Source organism: Macrobrachium nipponense, chromosome 20 (genome assembly GCF_015104395.2).
Source record: "Macrobrachium nipponense isolate FS-2020 chromosome 20, ASM1510439v2, whole genome shotgun sequence".
NCBI classification, from domain to species: domain Eukaryota; kingdom Metazoa; phylum Arthropoda; class Malacostraca; order Decapoda; family Palaemonidae; genus Macrobrachium; species Macrobrachium nipponense.
Window position 1 is genome coordinate 33,224,219 of NC_061089.1, and position 20,682 is coordinate 33,244,900.

General features: G+C 38.6%; 1 protein-coding gene across 15 annotated transcripts in view; it reads right to left on the reverse strand.

The window, feature by feature from the left end:
• LOC135224563 (protein phosphatase 1 regulatory subunit 12B-like) overlaps nt 1-20,682 on the reverse strand; it is a 237,150-nt gene that overhangs the window by 111,957 nt on the left and 104,511 nt on the right. For 14 of the 15 annotated variants that reach the window (XM_064263727.1, XM_064263772.1, XM_064263756.1 and 11 more), the window contains exons 2-7: nt 19,758-19,888; nt 11,119-11,237; nt 10,602-10,761; nt 9,636-9,780; nt 8,073-8,194; nt 205-299 (exon numbers count right to left, since the gene is read on the reverse strand). In XM_064263727.1, coding sequence (XP_064119797.1) covers nt 205-299; nt 8,073-8,194; nt 9,636-9,780; nt 10,602-10,761; nt 11,119-11,237; nt 19,758-19,888 — 772 coding nt within the window. The remainder of the gene's footprint in view (nt 1-204; nt 300-8,072; nt 8,195-9,635; nt 9,781-10,601; nt 10,762-11,118; nt 11,238-19,757; nt 19,889-20,682) is intronic. The other variant, XM_064263736.1, reaches the window with a different exon arrangement.

Here is a 20,682-nt window from a genome sequence, read left to right on the forward strand (position 1 = left end):
AAAAATGCCTGGCCTTTCATTATTACCTCAATCAAAAGGGAATATACCTCCAATTCTTCTATAAAATCAGCGAATAAAGCTGTGACATTCAGTACCTTAAAGTACCCTAAACCTATTCCCTCCTAAGCTACATCACTGTTTCAAAACTGTCGTATATTAATTCAATGTTAGAAATTAGTATGCTATCTACAAACATGAACTCACCGACATCTGACGAAGACTCATCATCTGACGTACCGTCTGATTCCCGCAGGTCTTCCCTCTCCTTCTTATTGCTGTGTTCTCGGTGGGGTGAAGTTCTGTTCAATAGTCAGTGATAACGCAAGTGATAATTTTGAATTAAAAAGTGAAATATATTATGCTCAATTAACATAAAAAATACTAGTAACAAGTGGTAATTCTGAATTCAAAAGTGAAATATATATATAATGCTCAATTAACCTAAAAAAAATACTAGTAATATCTTGGAGGTTTGTAATATTAAGTTAGCTAATATTACAAAATCTTTTATGAACTTGAATTATACAAACTACAGTACAGTAAACTACTATACCTAAAATGCAAGTCTTGTCAGTTATATTTATATAAATCAAGATATAAAAGCTATTCTCAATCATTAAAAACTTAATGATAAAACAGAAAGAGTATACAATATTTCTATTAACTTGTATTAAAAACAATCATAATATTCCCATTAATTTGTATTAAAACATCATGAAACAAAGACATTATCATCATTAAGCAGTTCAACCACACCACTAAGTAAAAACACTTAACTCTCATAGGGTAGGCCTGACGCGTTTGTTTATAAATTAATCTAAATTTTATAAAATATTTTTTTGTTATTTACAACTGATAAATTAAAAATGAAGATTGAAAAAATTTCTTCCGTTAATTTTAGTTAACTTGATATTTCCTGATGGTTGAAGCTTCGACATTCACAAAATGATATTGTTATTTTACAATAAAGTTTTGTACATACTTACCTGGCAGACATATACTTAGCTTACGTCTCTGACGTCACGACAGAATTCAAAACTCGCGGCTAACGCGACAGGTAGGTCAGGTGATCTACCTTACCCGCCGCTGGGAGGTGGGTGTAAGAACCATCATACCTTTCTTGCCAGATTTTTTCTCTCTTATACCTGTCTCCTGAGGGGAGGCTGGGCGGGCCATCAATCGTATATGTCTGCCAGGTAAGTATGTACAAAACTTTATTGTAAAATAACAATATCATTTTTGTACATGAACTTTCCTGTCAGACATATACTTAGCTGATTGACACCCTTGGTGGAGGGTACAAGACAGAAAATAACAAAGAAAAGGTAAACAACACCTGTTGTAGGATAAAAATAACCTTGGTTCTTACCTGTTTAGGCTGAAGACTTCATAGATACTGTCTATTAGTCTGCATAGCCATAAGAGCTACAGCGAGGGCGTGACCTACAGCTGAAAAGACTCTTTGGGTCTACTAACGGGACTTGATATCCGCTTACTTAGTAGAATCCAAGTCGGATCATGTCAATGGGGGTTCGCCCTCTTCTGATCTTCTGACAGAACCTGTCCACTACCAACGCAGGGAGCTTCAAACCAAATCCGATCACCTAACCAAACTAACGTTATTAGCATTACGAAACGAAAAACGATGCCTACCTGCATCATTTTTCATACAACCATATGAACTCAATTACCAAAAAAAAAACAAGGGAAAAAACTACTAAGGATATGTTCCAGCTCCCTGCCCCAGCACCGAATCCGCCGATACGTACGGGCCTAACGCGAAGCACTCGTCATACGTATACTGACGTCTTTTAGGTAGTGGTTGGCGAATACTGAATTACATCTCCAGAATGTAGTTTTCATCAGATTCTGAAGAGACATATTCTTCTTAAAGGCCAAGGAAGTGGCAATTGCTCTTACTTCATGAGCCTTGACTTTTAGGATCTTGAAATGTTCCTCATTACAAGCTTTATGTGCTTCTTTCACAACACTTCTAATGAAGAAAGACAGCGCATTTTTCGACAATGGTCTGCTGGGGTCCTTTACAGAGCACCATAGTCTATCCTCAATGCCCTTAAGGGTTTTCTTCTTCTGAAGGTAGTATTTTAAACTCCTAACAGGGCAAAGAGTTCTTTCAGGTTCTTCCCCTACTATGGCAGATAAACCACGAACCTCAAAGTTCCTTGGCCACGGATTTGAGGGGTTCTCATTTTTTGCCAAAAACGAAGGAAGGAAGGAACAAACCACGGAATCTCCTTTGAAACCTACCCTTCCTTCTAGGGCATGAATCTCACTAACCCTTTTAGCTGATGCTAAAGCCATGAGAAAGAGAGCTTTCCTCGTGAGATCTTTGAAGGAGGCTAAATGTGGTGGTTCAAACCTAGCGGACCTCAGGAAACGAAGAACCACATCCAGATTCCAACTTGGAACTTCGCTCGAGGTTTTCTTGGAGGATTCAAAAGATCTAAGAGATCATGAAGATCTTTGTTATTCGAAAGATCTAAATTCCTATGTCTGAATACCGCAGCCAGCATGCTTCGGTATCCTTTGATAGTAGATACTGCCAAACCGCATTTTTCTCTGAGGAAAACTAGGAAATCTGCTATCTGAGTCACAGAGGTACTGGTAAGAGGAAAACTTCTGGTTCCTGCACCAACGGCGAAAGACGTCCCACTTCGACTGGTAGACTTTAAGGGTCGAAGGTCTTCTAGCTGAGGCGATAGCCTTAGCAGCTTTTGTCGAAAACCCCTTCGCTCTGACAAGACTTTTGACAGTCGAAAGCCAGTCAGATTGAGAGCGGGGAGGTTTCTGTGATACCTGTCGAAGTGGGTTGTTTGAGCAAATCTTGTCTTTGTGGAAGTGCTCTTGGAAAGTCCACCAACCATTCCAGTACCTCTGTGAACCAATCTTGGGCGGGCCAGAACGGAGCTACTAGCGTCATTCTTGTCCTCTCGCCGAGATAGCAAATTTCTTGAGGGTTTGTCCTAGTACTTTGAAGGGGGAAAGGCGTAGACGTCTAGCCCTGTCCAATCTAGGAGAAACGCATCCACTGATACTGCTCCTGGGTCTGAGATCGGGGAGCAGTAAAGTTCGATTCTTGCGTTCTTTGCTGTTGCAAAGAGATCGATGTGAGGTCTGCCCCATCTTCTCCACAGGTCTTGGCATACTTCTGAGTGAGGAGGGTCCACTCAGAAGGCAGGAGTTGATTCTTCCTGCTCAGGAGATCGGCCCTGACGTTCCTTTCTCCCTGTACGAATCTGGTGAGAAGACTGATCTTCCTTGTTTGAGACCACAGCAGAAGATCCCTTGCTGTTTCGTACAGGGAGAAGGAGTGCGTCCCCCCCCTGTTTTTTTATGTACGCCAAGGCTGTTGTGTTGTCCGAATTGACCTGCACTACTGCATTTCGGACGTGGGGTTCGAAGGCTTTCAATGCCATCCAGACTGCCATCAACTCTTTCTTGTTGATGTGCCAGGACACCTGATCCCCCTTCCAGGTGCCTGACACTTCTCTTGTCCCGAGCGTCGCCCCCCAACCTGCCTCCGATGCGTCGGAAAACAACACATGGCTGGGGTTCGGCATGTAGAGAGACATTCCTTCCACAAATCGAAGTGGGTTGTTCCACCACCGAAGGTCTCTCTTGATTTCCCTTGAGATCTTGAGGGAGAACTCCAGATCTAGGGAGAGACGCCTCCAGTTCTGGTATGGGAAGAACTGTAGAGGCCTGAGATGCAACCTTCCTAGAGAAACGAATTGCTCCAGCGAGGAGAGTGTCCCCAGCAGACTCATCCACTCCCTCGCTGTGCATGCATCTTTCTCTAGGAAGGTCGTTATTTTCTCGTAGCAACGAGCTATCCTCTCTGGCGACGGAAAAGCCCGAAAAGCCAGAGAAGCTATCCGCAATCCCCGAGATAGATCCTCTCTTGACTGGGATTAATTGAGACTTCTGGAAGTTCACCAGAAGTCCCAGCGAACTTGCCAATGTAAGGGTCTTTTGAAGGTCCTCCAGACATCTTTCTTGAGACTCTGCTCTGATTAGCCAGTCGTCGAGATAAGGCGACACCCTCACTCCCTCCAAATGTAGCCACTGCGCCACGTTTTTCATTAACCCCGTGAAAACTTGGGGTGCAGTTGATAGGCCGAAGCACAAGGCCTTGAATTGGAAGATGTTTCCTCCCATCATGAATCGTAGATACTTCCGTGAAGAAGGATGGATCGGCACATGAAAGTAAGCGTCCTGAAGGTCTAGAGCGACAGCCATCCAGTCCCCTGGACGAAGAGTGCCGCTAACACTGAGGAAGTTGTCTCCATGGCGAACTTCCTCTTTTCCACAAAGACGTTCAGGGCGCTTACATCCAACACCGGTCTCCATCCTCCTGAGTTCTTCGGAACTAGGAAAAGTCTGTTGTAAAAGCCCGCAGAGCGGGATCTTTCACTAGTTCTATAGCCTCCTTCTCTAGCATGAGATCTACTGCTAGAGAAAGGGCTTGATTCATGATGGGGTCCTTGTACTTGGCTACCAACTCCCTCGGAGTTGTCGTCAATGGTGGTCTTGACGAGAAGGGAATGAGGTATCCTTTGCTGACAATCGATAGGGACCAATTGTCTGCCCCTTTGTGGGCCCAGACGTCGGCAAATTTCAGTAGTCTGGCACCCACTGATGTCTGGAGTCCTTGACCGCTATTTCTTCCTCTGACTGACTTAGAGAAGGTTTTACCTCTCTTAAAAGGTCTAGTCCCTCTGGTTGCAGAACCTCTGACAGCGGGTCCTCCTCGAAAGGGCTCCTGTCTCAGAGGAGTCTCTTTCTTGGTCTTGGGTTGTAAGACAGAGCGAGGTTTCCTGGCCGCCTGGGCTAACATGTCCTGAGTAGCCTTAGCTGAAAGGGCACTCGAGACATCTTGGATAATTTTCTTGGGGAACAGAAGCGGAGATAGTTGAGCATACAAGAGCGAGGCCCTTTTGCGCATGAGACACTGCCTTCGTGAGAAACGAACAGTAGACCGACCGTTTCTTAAGCACTCCAGTCCAAACAGTGAGGAGACTTCACTCGATCCGTCTCTCACTGCTTTATCCATGCAAGTGAGTACACAGTTAAGATCTTCAGGAGACAGAGCATCGGTGGGGGGGGTCTTGGTCTTATTAGCCAGAACACCTAAAGACCAATCAAGGAAGTTGAAAACTTCCAGGACTCGGAACATTCCCTTCAGTAAGTGGTCAAGTTCGTTCATTCCCCACGTAGTCTTGGCGGACAAGAGGGCGGAACGACGAGCAGAATCCACTAATGAAGAGAAGTCCGAGTCCGCAGACGAAGGGAGAGCGAGGCCTAAAGGTTCTCCCGATTCGTACCAGAATCCCAATCTGCCGGTCAGTTTAGACGGAGGGAAAGAAAAAACCGTCTTCCCTTTCTCTTCCTTAGAAAGGAGCCATTCCCCAAAACCTCTCAGCGCCTTCTTCATGGAAAACAGTAGGTTTCATCCTTACACAAGACGAAACCTTCGACGTCTTCGAAGTGGAGAATAACGAAAGAGGAGAGGGGGAAGAGCCACAGGAGAAAGGATATCTCCAAACTCTTGCAGGAGTAACTCTGTTAGTTTCTTATAGGAGGAAACTGAGGCGTCTTTTGGTCCTTCTTCTTCTGAGGGGTCCTGTTCCTCCTGAGCTGAAGAGCCCTCCTGATCCTTAGAGGCGCGACTATTCTTAAAGTAGTTCTCTAGAGGAAGTTAGACGTATACGTCTTGGAGACAATGCTTCAGGCAAGTGTCTACTTGCAACATCCTTCTTGTCTGGAGGAGTGAGTTTCCCAGATTCTTGAAGCCTAATAGGAGTCAGGCGGCAGTCAGGTGCAGAGCGCCTGTTTGAAGAAGAACTTCTATCAGGCTCTTGGCGCCTATCCAAAGGAGAGCGGCTACCAGGCGAACGGCGCCTGCCATACGAAAAGCGCCTACCAGGCTCTTGGCGCCTGAACCGAGGCGAGAGAATCTCTGGCGACGAGCGCCTACTAGGTGAGCGCCTACCAGGGAGAAGCGCCTGCTAGGCTCTCGGCGCCTGACTCGAGGCGAGTAAAAGTCGGGAGAAAGCGCTGCCAGGCGAAACGCGCCTAAAAGCTCTTTGACGCCTGTCCAGCGAAGGGCGCCTGTCCGATTTAGGGTGCTTGTCAACCGGAGAGTGGAGGCGAGAAGAGGAGCGGCTACGAGGTGAGTAGTGCCTACTAGGCTCTTGGCGCCTGTCAAGGGGAGCGATCCTGTCTCGAGAAGAGCGTCTGTAGGGTGAGGATCTCCTACGCGCAGTTTGCTCCTTGTCCGAAGGAGAAACTTGTCTGTCAGGCGAATGTCGCTTAGACGCAGATGCGATCTTGTCCGAAGCAGAAAGCCTCCTGCGAGAATCCGAACGCACAGGTGAGCGCGCCGCTTCCGTCGAATAGCGAGAGTCAGGAGAGGGGAGCCTGGACTTCTTTACAGGAAGCGAGACGTCCTTCCTACGACGAGAAGACACGCAAAGAGAGCCAGCCAGAGCCGAAATCTGCACCTGAAGGTTAGCCAACACCCTTGCAGGAGAATTCACAAACTCGTGAACAGGAGACGAGGCTCGATCTCCGCTCGGGGAACGATACTCCTGAGATCTCTTACGCTTCTTCGCTTCCACCTCAGGCTCTTCCGAAAAAACTTCAGGGCTGGAAGGGCGGGCGCAGGGAGCGTTCCAGGCTCTCTTCGAAGGGCGCGAGGCTTCCGAAGAGCTCCATCCTCTTTTAGGAGAAGGCGAAGGCGACGACGAGAAGCACTGGCGCAAAATTTCTCTCTTGGAGCGATCCAAGGTAGCCTGGGAACGATCAACAGGAGCTACCGAGGGGACGCCTGACCGTTGGGGATGCTCCCTAACCTTCCTGCGCTTTCGACTTTCCTCCTCCACTGGGACTGGAGTCTGGAAGAGGTCTAGGCCTGGAAGCATTAGGGAGCCGATCAGACGCACCCTCCACTGCACTGGGTTTTCACTGCACAAATCACTATTGGAATCACTCTTACCTTCTAGTTGTTTGATTTTCCTCTCCATACTGCGAATGGTGGCTTTCATTGAGGCCACTTCCGAAGGCGCATCTCCGGCTTCGGTGCAGGGAGCAGGAGCTGAAACTGACAAAGGAGCTACTTCTAAAATAGGATTATCTACATCCAACTCGCTAATACGAGATCTACTACTGCTCCTGGAAGAAGCTTTCCTAACTTTATCCTTTTCAAGCTTCCTCAAGTAGGAAGACAAAGACTTCCATTCATCCTCATTCAGCTTTTCACATTCATTACAAGGGTTATTAAAGGTGCATTCATTCCCTCTACACTTCAAACATACCGTGTGAGGGTCTACCGCAGCTTTCGGTAGCCTCACCTTACACTCAGTCATACAACAAACTCTAAACATAGCAGTTTTCTTAGTATCAACATCAGACATCATGAATCCAAGAAAAATCCAAAGAAAATTCCAAAGAAAAGTCCAAAACTGTCCACAAATCGCGAATGCCAGGCCAAAAGATCGGGTACTTCACCAAAAGTCCGTAGAAACAATCCAGGGCGAAAACGAGAAAAGAATCCAACTGTCAAGAGGTACCGACAACAGGTGTGGTCGACACCGACGACAGAAAAAATCTGGCAAGAAAGGTATGATGGTTCTTACACCCGCCTCCCAGCGGCGGGTAGGTAGATCACCTGACCTACCTGTCGCGTTAGCCGCGAGTTTTGAATTCTGTCGTGACGTCAGAGACGTAAGCTAAGTATATGTCTGACAGGAAAGTTCATGTACAAAAATATTGTATAGTATGTACTATATCTGTAATCCAGTGTTGACCTGCATTCTCTGCATGAAGTAATGATACATTCAAGAAAAAGTGTTTCAATACATGAAATAATCACTGAAGGGGATGGTTATGTTTGACCTTGTCATAATAACTGCAACTTTGGCTGCTTTATTTGTGCCAACTAAAAAAAAAAAGAAATTTTCAACAACTAGATAAAACTTTCATACAAGTAGCATATAAATTACATGACAGCAATCTTGGTTAATACAGTAAAAGAAAAAAAAATAACTTACTTCCGTTTTCTTGGAACCTGCTGTTTATTTGTATTAACTAATTTAAGTGCCTTTTGTTTCCTCTTCAGCTCATCCATCAATAGTAATAAAGTACTATCGGCAACATCGTACGCAGTCTGACCCTGTTATAAAACAAATTTTTTTTATGTAAAATACATAACATTTTATCAGTGCGTATTATTAAGTTGGCTTACTGTACTTCCACTTAGCTAATTGAGGTCACAGCAACCTGTTAAATCAGGAAAAAGAACATCCTTCTTGAGGCCCAGAGCCACATAACACTACGTACACGTTCCTTCATATCAAATTGTGAAGCGTGATTGGAAGAATGACTGTTGGGTAGGTTAAGTATATCTTAGTTTTACCAGACCACTGAGCTGATTAACAGCTCCCCTAGGGCTGGCCCAAAGGATTAGATATTTTCAAATGGCTAGGAACCAATTGGTCACCTAGCAACGGGACCTACAGCTTATTGTGGGATCCGAACCACACAATATCGAGAAATGAATTTCTATCACCAGAAATAAATTCCTCTGATTCCGCGTTGGCCGAGCCGGGAATCGAACTTTGGACCACCGGATTGGCAGCCGAGCATGAAAACCACTCATCCAGCAAGGAACTTGAATGGGTAGGGAAAAGGAAATTCATACTAGAATAATTTTTTTTTTTACTTGGAGGAGGGAAAAAAAAAAAAAAAAAAAAAAGGTCATAAAAAATGTCAAACTCCATTATGTTCCATAAAACTGCAACTGAGGCAGAGGACAAAGTCTATGACCTGATAATGGAGTACGAAGATGAAACTGATTAGATGCCAATCCTCATATTCCAGGAGGGTCAGGAAGGAGAATAAAGATCCAGAGCCTGGATGATCATTGTTCAGGTGGCCAGAATGCCACAACAAAGGTTAGTACTTGGCTAGGGTCAAAGACACCAAGAATGCACCTATCACTGATGGAAGAGAGAGAGAGGAGAGAGAGAGAGAGAGAGAGAGAGAGAGAGAGAGAGATAACCAAATCTTTTATCTAAATATCTAAAGATATATTGCATGGAAGCAGAATAACATTTCCAAGTGCCTGGCTAATAAAAAATTAAGAAAGTCTATTCTTCAGAAAGCTTATTCCTTAATCAAGAAAAATCAGTCTCAGTAGATAAAAACCCTTGTTACCCTACTTCCCAAATATATTTATCATGGTGGAAGGGGAAAAAATGAAATATAGAAAAGGTCAAAAACAGAAAACAAGAAAAAAAAAAGTTTGCAGAATGATAACGTCACAAAATGCTTACCAAGAGAGTAACGTAGAGAAGCTATGAGGGTTACAAAATCAAAAGACAGACGGAGGAGTAAGATGTACTAAGGATGTTCTTCCTGATACAATAAGATGCTGTGACTGTGATTTCATACATGGGAATAAGGTACCTTGTAGTGAAGAAATAATCTTTGCAAATAGAGCTGACGAAACACGAAATACAGAATACATAAGATTAAATGGTTTTTAATAAGAAGCAATTTATAAAAGATGGCAAGTATATACAAGAATGAAAGTAAAAGACCAGGTTACTTACCACAAAATTTTGTTTGTCCATGTCAGCCATGTGTTCACATAAAATTTCTACAGCATCTCTCTGACACCAATGCGCTGCTGCATGAAGTGGAGTCCAACCATCAAGATCTTGCGCATTGATATCTGAGCCTGCTTCTAACAACAAACTGAAAAATCCAAGATATCCACTTTTAAGTAAAGATCATGAAAACTGACACACTTCAATGTAATCATCTATGCATTTTGTCACTGTTTTACTCTAAATACTACAGAAGATAAACTTTCAAATATTAACAATACTGTAATTGACCCCTATGTGGGGAATTCAACACCCGAATGTTTATTACTAATAAGTCTATATATATTCCATTGCTGGACAAAAATTTAATTCTCAATTTCTGAATCCTGTTTCACATTTAATACACGTACTACTCTGCAACACACAGTAAACACTGTAGTATATAAAACCAGGTTCAGTAACAGCTTCAGCAATCTATGGTTGCAAAACCAATTATGAATATAAAAAACATATATACTTTAAGTAACTACAGACACCACCTTACTTTACGAATATTCAACTTGCAAACGTTCAGATACAACCTGAATCACAAAATAAAATTGTGTTCATAGCACTACTCCCATTTGCCACCCCCAAGTTCAAATACTGTTTTGCATTCCTATTCTGTACATACAGCACTTACAAATGTGCAGTGCAGTGTATTGCATTTTGGGATGAAAAACATAGTGTTGACTTTATATAGTACTGTATTAAAATAAGTATGAAGAGTGCAGTGACCAAATTACCAACAAGTCCTCGTAAAAACAGCCGTCAGGAACAAAGCTCGTTCTTATGTAAGATGGTGTCTGATATAAAGTGATTATGAAGCATATTAAATGTTAAAGAATGGGCCGGAGTAAATTAAAGCAGAAAAAGGAGATTTCCCACGTAAACTATATTTTACTGTGCAGCTGAAAACCATTCAATTACCTCATAACTTTAGAATAACCTTTCGCAGCAGCCACATGTAACGCTGTTGCTCCTGTCTTTGGATGTGGTCTGTCAGCCAAGAACCCTGCAGCAAGCCACCTCTGAGCATCCTCCAACATCATACGTTCCTCCTCATTTCTTGATGCATCACAATCAATACCTGACAGTAAATCAAATTTGTAGAGAGGGTATAAACCTTATTAATTGTATGTATATTAATAAACCATAATGAATCTTGTTAACTTTAGGGAATCGCACACAAATTTTTACTTGAAACATTGTAAGTTTCTGTCCCAAATAACTATTAATTCTAATTTTCTACATAAATAACCAATGTTGAGTGAAACTGCATATCAATAAAGACTCAAATAAGAGAAATATATACTGTACTGCATAACAATTCAATATGGTATACAAATTGGAAAACTTAATGCACAAAAGTTAGCTCCTTAAGACAGAGTTGTATTTTACCTTTACTTTCACTTTCCTTTCCTTCATATGTTTTCTTCATTCTTACCTCTAGTTTCTATTTCCTTTTTTAATAAACTTTCCATTTCTTCTGAATCCGCTATATCGAACGGTAGATCACCATCATTATTAACAATGGAGAGGTCAGCACCCCTATCTATTAGGAACCTGAAATGGTGATAGAATTGTGCATTTAAAATATATACATAAGCAAATTTAGGAACCTGAAATGTTGATAGAATATGTACACACAAATATTTAAATATCTTATATATATATATATATATATATATATATATATATATATATATATATATATATATATATATATATATATATATATATATCTATATATATACTATATATACTATATATATATATATATATATATATATATATATATATATATATATATATATATATATATATATATACACACATATATATATATATATATATATACACACACACACATATATATATATATATATATATATATATATATATATATATATATATATATATATATATATATATGACTGGTAAAAGTGTTCTGTAACAACAGAATTCCATCTAATAAAAGGAGCCCATAAAAACACCAAAATGTAGAGAGAAAAGTACTATATTTCAGAGACTGCTGTCTCTCTCTTCAGGTATATGAATGAGAAAAGTTTACAGAAAAGGTGGTATTTATACCAAGAGATTCGTCCACAAGTAAGCCAATTTAGGTCACCCCCGCTGATAATCTTCCTTTAATCTTCTTAAGCGTTGGTTGAATGAACACTGCGTCGACGATGTCTGATGTCCAATTCCCTTTTGAGATGTTCATTACCTGCTTCTCTTTTATTAAGGCCGATTCCATCATTTGACTCTTGTACCGGCAGTTGCTGCTATAAATTACACGTGACATATTCCAGTTTATTCTATGGTTATGTTCATTTATATGATTGAAAATAGCCGAGTTCTGTTGTCCATACCTAACTGACCGTTTGTGTTGTATTAATCTCTGGGGAAGTGATTTACCTGTAAATCCGATGTAAGATTGGTCACAGTCCTGGCATGGGATCTCATATACCCCAGAGTCTTTGGGCGATGTCTTTTGTTGGACGTTAATCAGGGATTTGGCTAAGGTATTTGGGTAGGTAAATGCAAAAGGGTTGGATTTCCCAAGGGTGTGAGTTACTCTCTTAATCGTCTCCAGGTGGGGAATTTTTATTTTATTGTTGGGTGTGTCTCTGGTCTTGTCTTTAGGGGGTCGGTAGAAAATTACGTTTGCTTTTTGAATTGCTTTCTCAATTATATGGTCAGGATACTTTAAAGATGAAAGTTGCTTGCGAATTAGTTCAAATTCTTTTTCCAGGAAATCTGGGGAACAAATTCGTAAGGCTCTTAGGAATAGGTTGCTGGCTAGACCTATCTTGATAGTATTGTCATGATAGCTAAAGTAGTGAATATATGAAAGTGAGAAACGTTGGTTTTCTGTATCTGGTAAATTTGTATTCTGTCGTGTCTCTGATTATTAAAACATCAAGAAAAGGAATTTTGTTGTCTGTTTCCCATTCAACTTTAAATTTGATGCTGGGCACTAATGCGTTTAATTTTGAGAGGAATTCATTAAAATTACCCCACTTATTATCCCAAAATGTTAGTATGTCATCCACGTATCTCTGAAATATAGTACTTTTCTCTCTACATTTTGGTGTTTTTATGGGCTCCTTTTATTAGATGGAATTCTGTTGTTAGAACACTTTTACCAGTCATTGTCAGCCCATTATGGAATTCAACCGCCTTTCCACGATTCTTCACTCACTTCCAGAAGTCAAGCCAGTTTTCCGCAAGTTTGAAAAAGAACTGAACAGACTACACCGGCTGAAAAACCAAAAACACTTTTTGGAAGAATGCCTCAAAGAACAAATACTTCCAAAAATGTACGGATTCGGGAGATGGACTCTGCAATCAAACCCCTTCCCTCTATCACACAAGATTTTCCTGGAAGAAAGAATCACCAATACGAGAAACGACATCTTCGTGCTACGCAGAGTGATATATGGAACTCAATCTAATCTTCGCCTCCTCACTACGGACCACGTATACAGGTATCTGATTTCATTCTGTTCCGACATTGCTGCCTATAATAGCGTGACTCATTCCAACAGACTTTTACGCAAGTTAAATAACCTAATAGATAATAGCGCATGGAATAATCTTGAACAACAAGACAAAGTTTTAAACTTATCCAACACCCCCCTTACTGTAAATCAACATTTAGTTTTAAATTTAGGCTTATCCTTTGCCCTAATGCCAGACCGCAAAAACAACCTAGACTTCATAGTGGCTTTTGATAAATTCATATCTGACAAAAACTACAGCCGTGAAGAGATATGTTTAAAAGGAGTGTTACTAAATGCTTTAACTGACCTTCATAAGAAATATCCTGTTCCCCGCAGATTCATGATAGCCATCCACTCGCTAAAAAAGTTAGATGTTATAATAAGTAGATCCGACAAAGACGCAAAATCGTAATAATGGACAAAGACTTCTACCTCGACAAAATCAACCAGCTCCTTAGCGACACAAATACTTACGAAAAACTGACGAAAAATCCCCTCCAGAACGTTCCCACAGAATTTTTTCGGAAAGTAAGATTAATTGGCCAAGACAAAAAGAGTATTGAACTATTAGAGAAATTTAAAGTAATTAATCCTAAATTACCCTACTTTTATGGTCTTCCCAAAACTCACAAAGACAATCTTCCATTCAGACCCATCGTTTCATGCGCCGGAGCTTTCAATTACAAAATTTCTAAATGGTTAGCTGGCCTCCTTTCTCCTTTTTTAGGCACTTTTTCTCCCAGTCACATCAAACATTCGGAAGACTTTTGTCACAAATTCAGAGAAGCACATATACCACTTCACAACATAAAACTTTTAAGCCTTGACGTAGACTCCCTATTCACAAAAGTACCAGTACAGGACGTTCTTCAGTTTTTAAGGGAAAAATTATCCCCCTATTCAGATCATTTCCCTTTGGCACTTGACAAAATAATAAAGTTAGTTGAATTATGTGCATCTAATAACGTATTTTCATTCGGGGAATCATTCTACAAGCAAAAATTCGGGTGTAGTATGGGTAGTCCTTTAAGTCCTATTTTAGCCAATCTGTACATGGAATACTTTGAAACTACAGTAATAAATGCAATAAAACCCAAAAACATGCTGTGGATGAGATACGTGGATGACATACTAACATTTTGGATAATAAGTGGGGTAATTTTAATGAATTCCTCTCAAAATTAAACGCATTAGTGCCCAGCATCAAATTTAAAGTTGAATGGGAAACAGACAACAAAATTCCTTTTCTTGATGTTTTAATAATCAGACACACGACAGAATACAAATTTACCATATACAGAAAACCAACGTTTTCACTTTCATATATTCACTACTTTAGCTATCATGACAATACTATCAAGATAGGTCTAGCCAGCAACCTATACCTAAGAGCCTTACGAATTTGTTCCCCAGATTTCCTGGAAAAAGAATTTGAACTAATTCGCAAGCAACTTTCATCTTTAAAGTATCCTGACCATATAATTGAGAAAGCAATTCAAAAAGCAAACGTAATTTTCTACCGACCCCCTAAAGACAAGACCAGAGACACACCCAACAATAAAATAAAAATTCCCCACCTGGAGACGATTAAGAGAGTAACTCACACCCTTGGGAAATCCAACCCTTTTGCATTTACCTACCCAAATACCTTAGCCAAATCCCTGATTAACGTCCAACAAAAGACATCGCCCAAAGACTCTGGGGTATATGAGATCCCATGCCAGGACTGTGACCAATCTTACATCGGATTTACAGTAAATCACTTCCCCAGAGATTAATACAACACAAACGGTCAGTTAGGTATGGACAACAGAACTCGGCTATTTTCAATCATATAAATGAACATAACCATAGAATAAACTGGAATATGTCACGTGTAATTTATAGCAGCAACTGCCGGTACAAGAGTCAAATGATGGAATCGGCCTTAATAAAAGAGAAGCAGGTAATGAACATCTCAAAAGGGAATTGGACATCAGACATCGTCGACGCAGTGTTCATTCAACCAACGCTTAAGAAGATTAAAGGAAGATTATCAGCGGGGGTGACCTAAATTGGCTTACTTGTGGACGAATCTCTTGGTATAAATACCACCTTTTCTGTAAACTTTTCTCATTCATATACCTGAAGAGAGAGACAGCAGTCTCTGAAATATAGTACTTTCTCTCTACATTTGGTGTTTTTATGAGCTCCTTTTATTACGATATATATATATATATATATATATATATATATATATATATATATCTATATTATATAATATATATTTAATTATTATATATATAGTATTTTTAATAATATAATAATATATATTATATTAATATATAATATATATATCATATATATATATATATATATCTATATATATATATATATATATATATATATATATATATATATATATATATATATATATATATATATATATATATATATATATATATATATATATACAATATATATATATATATTAATATATATATATGTGCTTCTGTTAATTTTGCTTAACTGTGTATTTGAGTGTTTTTCCTTTATCTGATGCGTATTAAGTTTCATTTCAAATTTTTTTCTTACTTGTGTGCCTTTTGAGAGCTTTGTTATGCAGTTAATTTCTGTTTGTTCTTCAATGTACCATTATGTATTATATTTATTTGGTTTTTGTTAAATGGTAACTAGTAGATTTTATTTTATATATATATATATATATATATATATATATATATATATATATATAATAATAATAAAATCTACTAGTTACCATTTAACAAAAACCAAATAGGTAAATATAATACATAATGGTACATTGAAGAACAAACAGAAATTAACTGCATAACAAAGCTCTCAAAAGGCACACAAGTAAGAAAAAAATTTGAAATGAAACTTAACACGCATCAGATAAAGGAAAAACACTCAAATACACAGTTAAGCAAAATTAACAGAAGCACACCTGGCCATTACCAGGAAAATTGTACAAATGACTGATATCAAATATCATATCTTAGTCACATATATTACGAAGGTGCTTAAACAACACGTTTGAATTACAAACTCATCAGATGCGCCACCTCATGGATGAGCAATGAGTGTGCATGCAAGGTCCTGGTTAAAGAAAAACATTAATCAAGTCTCAACCCTGAAAAAGACAAACTACATAGCCATCTGTATTGACGCCTCCGTGTAACACTGGATTTGAAAATCTTCTGTCAACTCCTCTTAGCTGACTCATACAGTTATGTATAATGACTGATTTCCATGCAATTTGCTTGAGAAATGGCTTCCAAAAATTTCATCCAACATTAAAAATCTCTTGCAGTTATATGTAACAGTTCTTCAATATCTCTCCAAAATCAATGATAAAAACAATCGGTTTCCAATCTATTCTCCCTATTATCTACTTAGCTAATTTCATTATTCTGTTTCAAGATACAAGCACATACCAAGCATCCAATTAGTTAACCTCCCTTTCCCACCTCAAAATTTCCCCATCTCTTTTTTACTGAAAATCAATCCCCTCAGTCTTTAGAGAAGCTCCTGGTCTGCAATAAATGTCTTACATTCACATGCTTCAGGCTCTAACACTTCCAAATGATCACCAAATTACTTCTGTCTACAATCAACTGACATGATAACCTTACGTTAGTCATTAATGAGTCCAGTTAAATAAAGAGTCCCCTACCAGTCTCTAGCCGGACACAACAATGACAAGTGTCAAAGAACTAGTACTGAATCTGCACCATTTTTCATACAATGCCCAACTTCTCTAACTTTAAATTTGCAGAATTTTACCTTTTATTTAAGGACAATTCCGTCTAGAGAGAACAGAGTTTAGAAATATGACTGAATGATGTTGCTGAAACAAACAAAAAGCAAACAATTACAAAAAAACCCCATTCAGTTAGGAAATGAAAATACTTTGTAAATACACCTATAAAAAAAAAAAAACTCCAGTGAGCAACAAGCAGCTGTGAACTATATATTACATGAGTTATGTTATGAATTACATATTACATGCAATGAATAACAGTCGCCATGGGAAATTACAAGGGAAGCACTACTATTACCAAATGGTAAATCAACAGGATATTTCTAGGGGTTTCAAAAAGAAATTGTGCGATATCCTTTCTGTTTTCAGGTTTAAGTTTTAGCCGAAGACAGAAATGTTAACAAACTATCCTCTCAACAACGGGAGATTATACAAATCGAATATATATTAAACATTCTTCTATTTTATAGAGTAATAAAGTGACAACTCTTTAACAATATTGTCAATTCTAAAATGATACGGACTTTCGTATTAGGCACATCTTGTTTTGTAAAAGCAAAAAAGTTTTATTTAAGCACTGTAAAACCACTTGAGTTCTATATCATTTAGCTATAAAAAAAAAACTTAGCTTCTTTTTCATGAATCAGATCATGCTTTCTTCAATATTTATACAGCGCAATTGCACCGATTGTTTGGATTTGCGTTATCCAATGACTAATACAATATTTCTAAATATTTCTATGAACTAAACAAACCGATAGCCGTCGGAGGGAACTGGAGACAAACAAATACCGACCGCTAAGTCAACAAAGACTCCAGCTTCAAACAGGATATTTCGCAACGTTTCGAAAGGATATCAACATATGGCCGTTCTTGATGTCTTCGAGCTTAGCGAATTCCGTTAAAGCTAAAAATGACGAGTAGAAGGAATGACTCATAACCTTTAAAATAAAAGCTCGTATACTTTTCTTTAAATATTAGATATATTACGAAAGGGTGACGAAAAGGTTTTCGTGAACGTGGCTAAATGTACTCTTATTCAGCACTGAATAATTAAAGGGAAAACGGAATCCTTTTTTTTTTTTCATGCGCACGCGTGTGAATCCATTCAAACGCGCTTAGAGTAAGTCATTCTTAAACAAGGCAATAAAAGATACAATAGATTTCCTCGAAACTTTCAAAATTGAATCGAACAAACGCCGATAGCCTTCAATACAGAAAACGAACGTCTACCAACATTCTTTTCTTCATCCAGGATGACTCCCGCTTTTATCTTGCGAGCAGCAATGGCAGTGACCGACAACCGAAGACCGAGGGAGTGAATCGCTGATGGATGATTACTCATGTTACGAGCGTGAATGTCCTTGACTAGAAAGAATAAATTCGTCACCGGCTGTGACCCGAACTCGCATCCTCACGTTACACCACTTTACCGATGACAACAATGCACGAACAAAAACTAATAAAAAACACAAAAAGAAACCTCTTTCAAAGATTGCGCATGCATTGTAATCAGCGATGAAACAACAGCTACAAAAGCAACGAGCCTTTCCTTCACATAAAAAATTGGTTACTAATGAAAGCCGTCATTACCGTAATAATCTATGAAAAAAAATATTCTCCTTAAAACGAAAACACCTTTGCATTAATTATCAACACGAACAACTATCAAAATATCTATATAATAATAACATGAAAGTACCTATTTTGATTTTCAATGCAGCAAGCCATGCATGACACATTCACTCTATTTAACAGCCCAGCATAAATCTGATAATATATATCTACTATAGTAAAAATCACTGAGCTTACGACAACGCTGTAAAGAAAACTTATATATTTATTCATTAGCTCACCACATTTATAGCTAACAATTACTAATGTGATCTGTGCGATCAGTCAGGATATAAATCAGGAATATTCTTAAGTTTCCATCTTCAAATTACAGTCTAAATATTTGTCACATATGTGACAAATTAATTTTGCTCTACTTCTAAATTAGTTCTATTATCAAGGATATCTACGACTGCATGAAGTGCGTGAAAGCGCACATACACATTTCGGATATTTTACAAATGACCAATTTTTACTGCAGTGTAAATTCAACTAAGCTTGGCAATATTTTCAGGCACCACACCAGGACAACTTCTCCTTTTTGTTATTTTTTTAAAAAGAAATTTGTCTCCTAAAAATAAAAGGTGAAAAGCAGGAATAAAAAGAAACTAATAAATGATCCAATTCCTAAACTGTTATAAAAAAAATCCTTCAATAATAACCCCGATAAGGCGAAGTTGTTAATTACTATAAACGAATCACTAAATTTCAATTGCATTACAACATTGGCTCCCAAGATTACTTATTTACAACATGAAATGTGAGAACTGAGACTTAAAAAAAAACAGGCTTTTACCAATAGCAAAAAGATATTAATAAACATCAGAAAAAATGTGCAAAATATAAAAACTCACTAACTACTGGATGCCTCCTTTTTTTTTTACCATAATTCTTTTAACACCATAATTTATGTAGTTTTTAAAATTTGCATTCTCAAGTATCATACGGCAACTTTAGGGAAAATGCCATAAATTAAACTACAGAATAAAACGCCCTTTTATCCAAAAGGAAACTATGAAATCTAAACCAATGAATACCAAAGTTTCCTCCGATGAACTGACTCACATCATTGAAAACAACCCAACTTATTATATAATAAATACAGATACAACACGGGTCAACTAAACAGTTTAATACACGCTTTTTCCACAACAATTAAAAAAGCCTACAGTCTTCAGATTCTGCAACTGCGGAACTCACTTTGCTATACTGATAAAGCCACAGGAGGCGGTTGCATGGAGTGGGGTCCAGCCTTCCATGTCTGCCCGATTGACGTCGGCGCCCTGATTCACCAAAAACTCCACCATGTCGATGTTATCATCTATACACGCCTGTGAATGGGAAGTAGAGGAGAAGGCAATTAGCACATGTAGATGAAATAACACAAAGGTTAGGAGTCAAATAAGAACCAAGAAATGACTGATTTTAACGAATAAAATAAAATAGAAAAAAAATGAGCCTTTAACAAACGAAATACATTAAAAATCATGCGAGCTTAAAGGAAACTTAAAATGAATAGTTTTTAGTGGTTCCTGGTATTAACATTGGGTCATGGTTGCGGCCTCACTCCTTATATTAAGTATGGTATAACAAACACTCGACTTCGTGGGTTGTATAAAGAGACCTCTATATTAACGAGGGGAGGGGACTAAGTAAAACTCGCACATTAATATTACACTACAGAATGTATAAAGGCGCGAAGAGCTGCAGACATTAAAATACAAATAAATTCACTCTAGCTCTCGAAGGAAAATATACTTTGGGCTCCATGTTCCTTAGTGTCAGGGTCCCGAGAACAACGTGTGTTCGAGGCTATATACCCACATCGGAACAATAAACACCTCCAGGCTTCGTGACATCAAGTAAAGGTCACGATGGGATGGTGGCATACTGCTAAAAATAATAATAATATTTTTAAAATACTTGCAAAACACTTCCCCAAATGTTGATAAAAGGTCAAAACCTTTACTTTTAATAATATAATAATGACAAAGAGGAACATTAAATGCCTCGAGATTATGATAAATAATGTATTCTTGTTTATCATCCCGCTGACACAAGAGATTCCTGTCGATCAATAGTGCAATAACATCACAATGAAACGTTTTAACGTTTACAAAAGTAA